This window comes from Alligator sinensis, unplaced genomic scaffold, assembly GCF_000455745.1.
Source record: "Alligator sinensis unplaced genomic scaffold, ASM45574v1 scaffold472_2, whole genome shotgun sequence".
NCBI classification, from domain to species: Eukaryota; Metazoa; Chordata; order Crocodylia; family Alligatoridae; genus Alligator; species Alligator sinensis.
Window position 1 is genome coordinate 1397260 of NW_005842378.1, and position 11382 is coordinate 1408641.

General features: G+C 42.4%; 1 protein-coding gene across 1 annotated transcript in view; it reads right to left on the bottom strand.

Moving 5' to 3' along the window:
* Positions 1-11380, bottom strand: part of LOC102377127 (protein FRA10AC1) — a gene marked incomplete at its 5' end in the record, with an annotated part of 55928 nt that extends 44548 nt beyond the window's left edge. The window contains 4 exons of the mRNA XM_006029436.2: positions 2504-2549; positions 2629-2724; positions 4912-4979; positions 11369-11380. Coding sequence (XP_006029498.1) covers positions 2504-2549; positions 2629-2724; positions 4912-4979; positions 11369-11380 — 222 coding nt within the window. The remainder of the gene's footprint in view (positions 1-2503; positions 2550-2628; positions 2725-4911; positions 4980-11368) is intronic.
* Positions 11381-11382: the final 2 nt, after the last annotated feature.

Consider the following 11382-nt stretch of genomic DNA (forward strand, 5'->3'; position numbering starts at 1 on the left):
GGCGGGGGCCCAGCCGGGCCGGTGGGGGGGGGGGGGGGGTGGCTCTCACGGTTATGCGCATCCTGGGAGGACATGGTGGGGAAACGAGGCTGCAGCTGCCCATCCCGCCCATGCAGATCCAGGGACACACCCCCCTCCATGCCCTCCAGGGGTGCACATAGCAGCGGGAGCCACCCCGCACTCCTTACATCCCCCTGGATGAGCTGCAGCTCCATCCCGTGGCCTGCCCTGGCTGGGCAGTGCCCAGCCCCAGCCCCACTCCCTCCCTCCCTCACCACAGGGGTGTTGATCTGGCCAAATTATTGGCTATATCAGGCCGATTTCTGTTACAGTTAATTTTCTTTATGTGGGTGCTGATTTGATATCGGACCAATGTATTAGTGCACCTCTATAAAATATGTAAAGAAAAAATGAAAACTGCCTTGAGTTTAAAGTATTGTCTGTCACAAGAAAGATTTGAATAGACACTAGTTTCTTGAAAATGAAGAGTTGGAGAAAGGGAAAAAAAACACACCAACACTTGTCAAATTAGTTGATGGGTAAATATCAATTAAGTGGCAGAAACTGATGAACAAGTCACTTCAGCTACTGGGAAACTAAATTATGATAAAAATCAATAATACTATACTTACATAGAATTCTTTCAAATGTTGACAAGTAACAAGGAAAGATTTCGGTCATTTTTCTGTGCTCGTGAGTCGGTGTCAAGCAGTCTGGCTGGGTTTTTAATGCATGTAGAAAAAATATAACTCTTTTCAAAATCTTCCTATTCTATTTTGTAGGATCCTGAAACAGATCCATATATGCTGATCATAAAAGACCAAAGTAACCATAACCATAACCATAAACAAGTCAGAATGTAAAGACCATCATAGACAGGTCTTGTAGTATATATTTACCAAGCAGACTAGCAACCCATAAAATACAATACATTACTAACAACATATTCCAGTGTGACAAATCACAAAACCATGTTTTGTGGGTCACATTCTTCTTAACTCAGGTGAATGGGTATAATGGACCACAAAATGCTGCATTCTCTACTGCTAAATTTTCACTTTCCCCCCTGGCAGGGGCCTGCAAGCTTTTTCAAGCTTCAGGCTGGAACAATCCAGCCCCTGTCCAATATGGGCCAAGTGGCTTTAGCAGCGCAGCAGCAGCAGCAGGGCTTTCCCTGCACCCCCACCAGAGCCATACAGCTGAGAGTTGCACTTGTGCCACTGCCGATTCCCCAGCCTCCTTCTCCCTAGCTACAGCATGAGCATAGCTTCTGGTAGAGGGGAGCTGCACCAGAGCCCAGCTGGAAGCTGTTTCCATACTGCTGCCACTTCTTCCCTTCTGCACCTCCTAAAACCAGCTCGACCCTGGCACACACACCACTGGCTAGAAGTGCGCTCAAACAGCAGCCTTTGGGTGGAGGAGCAAAGTGGGGGGAGGGGTAGCAAGAAGTGTCAGCAGCACAAGCACAGCTTCCAGCTCCCCTCCAGCTGGAAGATGCACCAGTGCTGCAGCCTTGGAAAAGGACAAAAGAGAGGGCAGAGAGAAGCAGCAGCAACATGGGCGTAGCTTCCAGTTCCCTAGCCTTGGAGCAGCTCCTTGCTGTTCAGCCCCAGCACAGGCCCTGTGGCTCTGTGTATGTTGCTGACCCCTACATTAGAAGTTGGTTTCATCACTGAAATAATTATTTCTGTGATAAACTTCATACAAAGAGAAATTATTTTTACAGGAGACATTTTGTAATTCAGCAAAATAATAGTTGAAGACTGAAGTACAAAAATAATCAGACATGACAGTCTGGCTCAAAAATATTGTTAAATTGGTCTGTAGCATAATATGTGTAAAAGGCATTACCTAAAATTATGCTTTCTTGAATAGTTTGAACTAGATACTGGGTTTCTGGTCTTCCAGGACAAATAAGTACACTTAGATAATGTTAGCTTCACATGGAGTTACTTTCTGGGTACATTCAGAAGAAAGGGAAATTGAAGGACCAAGGCTGGTTGTTACAACCAAAATGAAACCTGTTCAATGCATGTAATAATCTAGTCAGAAATATGCTGCAGCTTAAGCACTGATTATGTTAGGGTGAATTTAGAAACACCTTACACAGGCAAATATGAAATACCTAGACCAGGGGTGGGCAAAATGCAGCCCGGGGACCAGATGTGGCCTGCCAGGCCATTCTATCTGGCCCGTGGGGCCCCTAAAAAATTTAGAAAATTAATATTAATCTGCCCTGGGCTGCCAGTCATGCGGTCCTCAATAGCTTGATGAAACTCAGTAAGCGGCCCTCTGCCCAAAATAATTGCCCACCCCTGACCTAGACCATAATGGCAAAGAAAAAGTTATTTGAAACAACACCCAAGTTCTGCAACTGCACAGAAATTTTCCAGGTAACTGGGAGACTCGCATTAAATTTTTCTGGCAAGAAGATTTACCCCCAAGTGAAAAACTGAGAAAAAACTTGTTTTTGCTCATGTAAACAAAAAAAATTAAAGGATACAGCATCCATGGATATCAAATGAAATCTCCTGTTTCTTGCTTCTTCCCTAGGAGCAGAAATAGTTATTTTGTTTGAGTAAATGTTCCGTTTTTATAAAAACAGTCTCTGATAAAAGTGACCAATACCTATCCCATTCTTCTGCTGCAACTTGTCGGTGTGCCACCTTGCACTGTTTTACTTTCTGGAATGGCTTTACAAGAAGAGCATCTTCATTACTTGTTCTATGGGGGAGGAAAAAGCAAAGAATTAGTCAATAATTTCCATATACGATATATTCTAACACGCCATATGGAGTTTTGAAACCCACCAACTTGAACATAAAAAGTTTTAATGATATAGCATTGTTGTATGGTGTAGCATCATCTGTCTTATTAATTTCTGTGTTAATAAAATCAAATTGAAAGACAGTGGTGAGTCTGGATTTACGTCATTAGGTTCGTATTAAAAATCAAGTCTAGAAAGGCACCCGCTTCTAAGTGGCAGATACAGAATCCCTTAAGAGATCACCTTTTATTTTCCAACAATATTGTCTCTTTCAGAATCACTGCCTAAGAGCCACACAGCCAGTGAACCATATGGAGCATCTGCTGAGATAGCAGACCTGTCCAGTTCCTTCAAGATCTATATTACATAGGCCAAGGACCAGAGCATCTCATTTAATACTCCCTTGCTTCTCTCTACCTCTGAAGTCCCTATATAGACCTACGTTCCAAAACAGAGAAGAGAAAGGAAGGTTCTAGAGAACTAACATGTTTAGAGGCAAATTACTGTCAATAATGCTTTTTTTCTTCCTCTTATGGTATTGTCCCCACAGAACTCCACGGTAGCAGATTTACTAACACTGACCCCTCTAAAGCTGTGGGCTGATAAGCACTGCTAGTTCCTAAACTGAAAATGTTTTTAAAAAATTAACAAAATAGTAAAAATAATAAAATGGAGGCCTTTTTAGCCTAAACCTTACATATTTAGTTAGACCTATTTGTCCATCATTTTGGGCAAAGGAGTAATTAGTTTTATCCTGGCCCCAATTGTTGGGCAGAGAGGAAGTCAGAGACCCATGAAGCAGGAAGCAGAGTATTTGTATTTTTAATCTATGGAACTTTAGAGAATTAGATGCACCAATTGCTCACAAACATCTTGGACTACGTGGGTGGGCACACAATTCCTACTGCAGGGAGGGATGGAAGCAAGGAATGGCTCCACAAAGGCAATGCCATAAGGGAGATTTTTTAGATATTTTTGCAAACATGGGAATACATTTCAACACAAGGCAGTGAACCTTCATTAGAACATTACTGAGAGCCAGAAAGAGTATGCCAGAACAAATGGTAAAGAAGATGATTTCTTTGAAACAGCTCCCAGTGTTGAATATTTAATTTGGCAATTTGCATGATGCAATGCATAATGGCACTTACAAAAAAACAAACTAAGACTGAACTAAAACCTTGAATATTTTTTAATAGAGAACAGCTACAAAATCTAAAACAACCCATCACAATGGCTAAATTTCTTGTAGTGAGTAAAGCACTTTGAAGGTCAGGCCCAAAATGAATCCAATACAAAACATTTCCCTTCACCACCATTAAAGAAAAAAAAATGCATTGTGCTCAAAACCTGATTGTAATCGAGTCTGATAAGCAAGGAGAAGGCTTGAAGAATAAAAAAGTCCTTGAGGAAAAATAAAGCTCAATACAACCAAAAATTTTAGTACTGTGGACAAATGGTTAGGGAAGCACACTTACATAGCACCAAAAGTTTCCCCAATAAAGAAGGCAGTAAAAATGCAAAGTTCAGAGTGGCAATTTGTATAAACCATTGAAGAAATTAACAAGGAATTGGATTTTAAGAAGGGAATTTTTTTTATTTATTTTTTTTTACATCTCAAGGGCTAAGTACAATTTGATCCATTTCCTAGGTCTTTTGAATTCAGGTTTGTCACAGAAAATGGGCTGGAAAAAATGAAGTAACAATCAAGCAGCATCAGCAATTCATTTTCTTCAAGCAGGTGTTTTATTCCTACAAAGCCTGCTAACACCTGGCCTTGGCTGCTTTGATCTCTCTGAGCAGTTCCACAGGTCCTGATGGGTGTAGAAAAATGATAGGAAAGTAAACAGAGCAGCCAAACCCCAGCAGTTGATGCTAATGCTTGGAAAATGAAGCACTCAGCTGTGAGAAACAAGAGGCATAGAGACACCAGATGGATGTAGCAAAACTGATATTTCTCAGTTGCTCCTTGAAGACAACATGCTCTGACAAGCCTGAGGAGCAAGAGACACAGGAATCAAACGTTTAGTCTTATTTTTCATAAACAGTTTCAATATCAGAGTTAACCCACTATGCCAGGGTCTCTGGTTTACAGAAATGTCTTTTTGAAAAAACAAAACAAAATAAAATACAGGGTCAATTACCTTTTGACAGATTTCTCTCCTTTCTCATCATCACTAAAATCAGAATCATAGCCATCCCGGCTCTGTACCTGAAAATAATTTAAAACAACATGACCAGTAAGCTTAATGAAGAAAAATGATGACAGCATAATAATCACCATGGTGCTTCACTGCCAATTTAAGAACAACAACAAAAAATAATGCAGTTGTTACTTTCTAAACAGGGCTAAACTCATTGGACAAATACATGTATTCCCCCTCCCATACACACACACACAATATAATGCAAAGTGACTATATCCTCTTACAGACCTCTTCATTTTACCACATCCTCCAAATCATTTTATACATGGATTTATTTAATCTTCCCATACACCTAGAGTATTTCAAAATAAAAGACATACTTGCCCCATCAACTCAAGTAGTCTCTCCAACCCAGTAAGAAAGCTGACTACTTTCCCCATATTTTACCTACAAAGTGACTACTCCAAAGAAGTGTTCTACCTATATTTAAAAAAACAGCTTTTGGGGTGATGAAGGGAATTTAGAGGCCTGTAAATTCTATACCTGTTCCCAGCTAATTTTTTGAAATGTCAATAAAAATGGTAAAAGGAGGACATCTGAAAGATTTTGATATAACCAAGTCTAACCAGCAGTTTCTGCAAAGGAAAAGCATGTCTCACTAATGCCTTAGTATTCTACAAATAAGCCAAGAAATAGTAGAGGAAGGAGAACCAGTCCACATATTTAGATTTCCCCCCCCAAATTGACCAGATTCATGGAAGAGGCTACTAGAAGCCTAACTAGTCATGGGATGAAAGACGAAGTATTTTCATGAATGAAAAATTAGCTGAGGCAGAAAGAAAATACAATTAAATGGTGAATTTAAGAACCTCAAAGTCTTTTACTACATTCTGGGTATTGTTCAATACATTTATTAATAATCTGGAAAGGGGAGTAACCAATAAGGTAGCTATATTTAGGGACAATGACAGAGTCAATTGAGGTTAGCTAACTCTAGTACAGTCTTTAAAGACCTTCAGAGGGACTCAGTCAAGCTAGGTGAATGGAAAAGACAACAGCAAATGACATTCTACATTGATACATGTAAATTAATGGGTACTGGATGGATAAAATTAAGCTATGCATATACATTAGAGGATTTAAAATTAATTTTATCATCTAAAAAAGGAAGCTGGAATCACTGTGACCACTCAATGAGACCTCTGCACTGTGTGCAATTGTGGTCAAAGACAGCTAGAGGTGTTAGGATGCAAAGGCACAAGATGATGAATAATAAAAACAGTATTATAATGCTTTCATATAAATCAATGGTGTAGCCACAGCTGAGATAATGTGTTCAGAACCAGTCATCACATCTCAAAAAAGATACTGCAGAAAAGATAAGATTTAGAGAAGAGTAATCAGAATGGTCAAGAACATGGAAAAAGGCATATGTAGAGACTGAAAAAGCAGCAATTTAGAAAAGAAACAAAGTAAAAGTATATAAAACAGTACATGATATAAAAACAGAGACTGACAACTTCTGATCTCCCTGTTTCATAACGCAAGAACAAATGGACATGCATAGAAAATGAAAGATTTCTGAACTGAAAGAAATTAAAAACCTATCAAAGGAAACATTTTTCCATACAATCTGGGATTAAACTGTGGAATTTGCTCCTACAGAAACTCACTAAGACCAAGACCTTAACAAAATTAAAAAAGATACTGGACATTTGTATAAATGTTAAGGAGACCCAAAATGCTCAGAATTAGTGACATCCCATTTTGGAAGAGATAATAAATCTTGTTCAGCCAACCTCTAACTCATAGAAATCAGAATGATTTCTATGTGGGGACAATTTTTTCCAAGGTGTTTCTGTACCTCCTTTGTAAGCATCTGATACTGCTTACTGTGATATACAGGATATTGGACTGGGTGCCAGGTCCTACATCCTGGGTATGTCTACACATACAATTTACTGCAGAGTAGACTAATCAGCTCCTCAGTAGAGCATGTGCTGGTATTAGGGAGCAGTAAATTAACTCTGCCATAAGATAGTATGGCAAAGTACTTGCATGTGATCAAGCACGCATGCATATTGTAACAGGAACTGGCTGGGGCACAAGTGTGCTAAAGTGTAGGGGCTGCCTGCTGGCTAGCTTCAGCCAGCCCCTCTGCTGCCCAATGCAGCCACCCGAAGCCTGGGGCTGACCCCCTCAGTCCCCTGCTGGACTGGGGCTGCTCCACCCTGGCTCAACATGCTGCGGTCCCAGGTGCATGTGTAAACACTGCACCTGGGAGCAGCCAACTCTGGTACAGTTAACTACATTGTATTAATTGCACATGTGGATTCATCCCCCTACAACAAAAACCTGAGAGAATAATTACTGAATTGAAGAAAATTACTGAATCTGGACTCTTCCACCAGTTTGCAAATTCTTGTTGTTTTCATCAACCATGGCAATTTTGCCAGGTCAGCCTCTTAAAAAGACAGAAACAAACCACAGAAGAGTTTATAGACCAAAAATGACACTGCACCAAGTAGTAAGTTGGAGGTGAGCACAGCCTTCAGAGTAGATGTGATATTCTCCCTACAATTAATACAATAATAAGACATTTGCAAATGGTCACCCTTCCTGTATCTTAAAACCCTTCTCATATTCTCTCTCCTCTACTGAAAATTCTTTGGAGCAGAGATCGACTGTGTGGTGCCCAGCTCAATAAACCCTGTAATAATATATTGCAAACAACTAACAGAAATAGCACCACTTTAAAAGGAGCAGAAAAGCAGGAAGGTACAACTTACCCTAGCTGTAAAAAGAAATTCCTGCCTACCAACATTACTTCATGAAGATTATGATAATGTGTGAGGGCTATGTCCTCACACCTGCAAATATGATACTGGAGAGTAAAAAGTATCATTTAGAAGTTTTGCCAAGCCATTGGTGGGCTTATATTTTGCTGAATACTGCTATCTCTACATGGTTACTCAAAGTTGTTAAAAACCTTAATTCCTTAGGAAAGGAAAACTGGAAGAGACCTCACAAAGTCATCTAGTCCAACCCTCTGCTCCAGGCAGGATTATCACTGACTAAACCATCCCAGCCAACTGTCTGCTCTTAAAAAGTTCCAAGGATGGAGATTCCACACCTTCTCCCAGTGACCTGTTCCAATACTTGGCCCGTCTCATATTCAGAAAGTTCATCCTAATCTCTAACCTCATTTCCCTGCTGACTCTTGAGGGACTCTGTTCCTAGTTCTGTCCCCTACAACCACAGAGAAAAGCTTAGGCATTAGCTGCAGCACTGCTGTAAATGAAGTATACCAATGAGGTATATACACTGGGGATGTACATAGTGTGTATGAATTTCCTAAAGAGCTATTATTTCCATCCCCACTATAATTGTCTTTCGGGTATTTGAAGACTTTTATCAAAGCCTCCCTCAATCTTCTCTTCTGCAGACCAAACCCCAGCTCTTTCAGACTTTCCTCACAAGTCATGTTTCCCAGGCCTCTAATTATTTTTGTTGCTCTCTGCTGGACTTTTTCCAATCTATACACATGCTTTTTGAAGGGGGGGAGAGGGGGAGGCAAGAATGGACATAGCACTCTGGGAAAAGCCTCAGTGCTGAAGGGAGTGGAAAAATCACTTCCCTTGATTTGCAAGTGACACTCCTATTAATACAACCCTGCACATAATTGGCTTTTTTTGCAACAAGATCACACTGTTGGCTCATATTCAGCTTATGGTCCACAATAACCTCCAAGTCCTTTTCTGCAGTTATGCAGCCTAACCAATCATTCATTCCCCAACCTGTATTTGTACATGCATGCAAGTATTTTGTCCCACGTATATGACTTTGCACTTGTCCTTGCTGAATCACACTGACCTGATTGTGGTCCAATTTTCCAAATTATCCAGGTCATTCTGATCCTAGCTCTACTCTTTAGAGTGTCTGCAACTCCACCCAACTTAAGTGTTGTCTTTTGTCTTTTTTTTTTTTTTTTAAAAGCCATTCAACTTTTTACTTTTAATGTTGTTTTTTTCCTCCTGTTCTTGTTTTGAAACTAGTTTGTCTCTTGTCTTTCTCATGCTTCCTTCTAAGAGAAAGAGGAAGAAATATGCTGAAGAGATCACATCCCTCCAAGATTTTCTATACAACCCAGTGAATTTCCCCTTCCCTTATTCCCTCATAACACAACAGATCTCCCACAGATGCATCACTTCTTGGGAGAGAAACAGATGCTTACTGAAATATTACCAAGAGGTAAACAGATTTACCAAATAATACCAGGTGGTATGAATGATCGCCTTTCTATTTATCAACTTCCTAATAATCTTGTTCTTTTCATATTGCAGAGGCATAGATGTTGCTTAGGCATTAGCTGCAGCGCTGCTGCAAAGCCCAATGAGGTATGTGTATTGGGGAGGTACATCATGTGTATGAATTTCCTAAATAGCCATTATTTACATCCTTTATGTAAGGTGTATGCTCAGGAGGAGGGCAGATAAAATGCTTCAAGGACATCCTCAAGGCCAACTTAAAAAAATGCAACCTATGTCAGCTCGTGGGAGACTATCACACAGGACCGCTCTAAATGGAGCTGCATGGATCTCAGTACTTTGAAACCTCATGACAATAACAGGAGATGGAATAGTGGGAGTGGCAGAAGCAGGGTGTCCCAGGCCTACACTCAAGAATCCAGCGTCACCCACCCCAGACATAAATACATCTGAGCTGCAGTAGAGACTGTTGAACCCGGATAGGCCCCATCAGCCATCTTCAGACATGCAATCATGGAAGACAATCATCTTTAACTGTGAGGGATTGCCAAAGACATCCTTTATATTTTTCAGAAGAGTCCTCAAGAGACAAAGGAGTCAGAAAAATATCACAGATACCAATCTGCACTGCTGTGGTGCCCAAATGGTGCCACAGCATGCCCTGATGTAGAAGCAGCAGTAGCATATAAATCCTCCCAACACAATCCTATCACTCTAGTCCACATTTTGTTGGCAGTTTTGATAGCTCAGAGCACAGGTTTCATCTCCTGTCAAGCTGCTGACCGAATGGCATACGCCAGACCCACAAGAGCCAAGATGATTCATAAATTGTAGAGTCGGAAGGGACCACAATGAACCATGTCTGACCCCCTGCCCCTGGCAGGAAAGAGGACTGAGATCAGATGACCCCAGCCAGGTGACTAGCCTCCTCTTGAAGACCTCCAAGCTAGGTGATAGCACCACCTCTCTTGGAAGCCCATTCCAGATCCTGGCCACCCTTACCCTGAAAATTTTCTTCCTAACATCTAACCTAAATCCACTCTCAACTAGTTTACACCCGTTACTCCTAGTCACTCCCTGGGGTGCCTTTGGAAACAGCGCTTCCCCTATTCCCCGCTGACATCCCCCAATAAATTTATAGGCGGTGACATCTCCCCTCAGCCGTCTCTTGTGAAGGCTGAAGAGATTCAGCTCTCTCAACCTCCCCCCATAGGGTCTATCACAAAGGCCACTAATCATGCGAGTGGCCCTCCTCTGGACCCTCTCGAGATTCCCCGCATCCCTCCTGAATTGCGGCGCCCAAAACTGGACACAGTACTCCAACTGCAGCCTGACCAGTGCCGCATAGAGGGGGAGCATCACCTCCTTTGTTCTATTAGTCATGCACCTGCTAATGCACAACAAGGTGCAATTGGCCTTGTTGATGGCCTCGTTACACTGCCAGCTCATGTTCATCTTGGAGTCAATTATGACTCCAAGATCCCTCTCTGCTTCCGAGCTGCTGAGAAGGACACTCCCTAACCTATAGGTGTGCTGGGGGTTCCTCCTTCCCAGGTGGAGTACCTTACAATATTCAGCTGCAAAAGGCTGTGGCATTTCCAGGCCACTTCCTGAACTCTTTCTAGGTCAACCAAAGAAGGGAAGCAAGCTACACTACCCGGCCAGCAGCCCTAAGATTTAGGCACAGCACACAGGTGGCACTCACACGGACAGTGCCTGACAAAGGACTGGCCAAATACAAATTAAGTCTTCATCCTTCTAAGTCCCCAGCTGGCTGTGTTGGTGGGGGTCCAGCCCCCAGTTTCACTAAGCTCAACTTGCCCAGGCTTTTCCCCAAGGTGCTCAAATGAAACACAGCCAGTATTTCTGTGACAAGAGCATCCTGGCTAAGGAAAGGCATCGCTTGGGGTGGCTGTGCAGGTCAGACCCAAGGGCAGGGTGTCAGGGAAGGATGAGGGGAGCAGGGCACGGGCCCACAACCACCTCCTTCCTGAGCCAGCAGATGCTGAGGGAAGAGCAGGGGGCCCTGGTGTAAGGGCTGTGCACGGGCCAGGCCTCGCGCCGCCCTCAGACCCGCAGCGCCGCCGCCCCCGGGCCGCACAAGGCGGCGGGCGATGGGTCCCCGGCCGCGGGGAGGGGAGGGGAGGGAAGGGGTGGGGTAGGGTAGGGTGAGGTCGGGTACTCACGGCCTCAGCGAGCA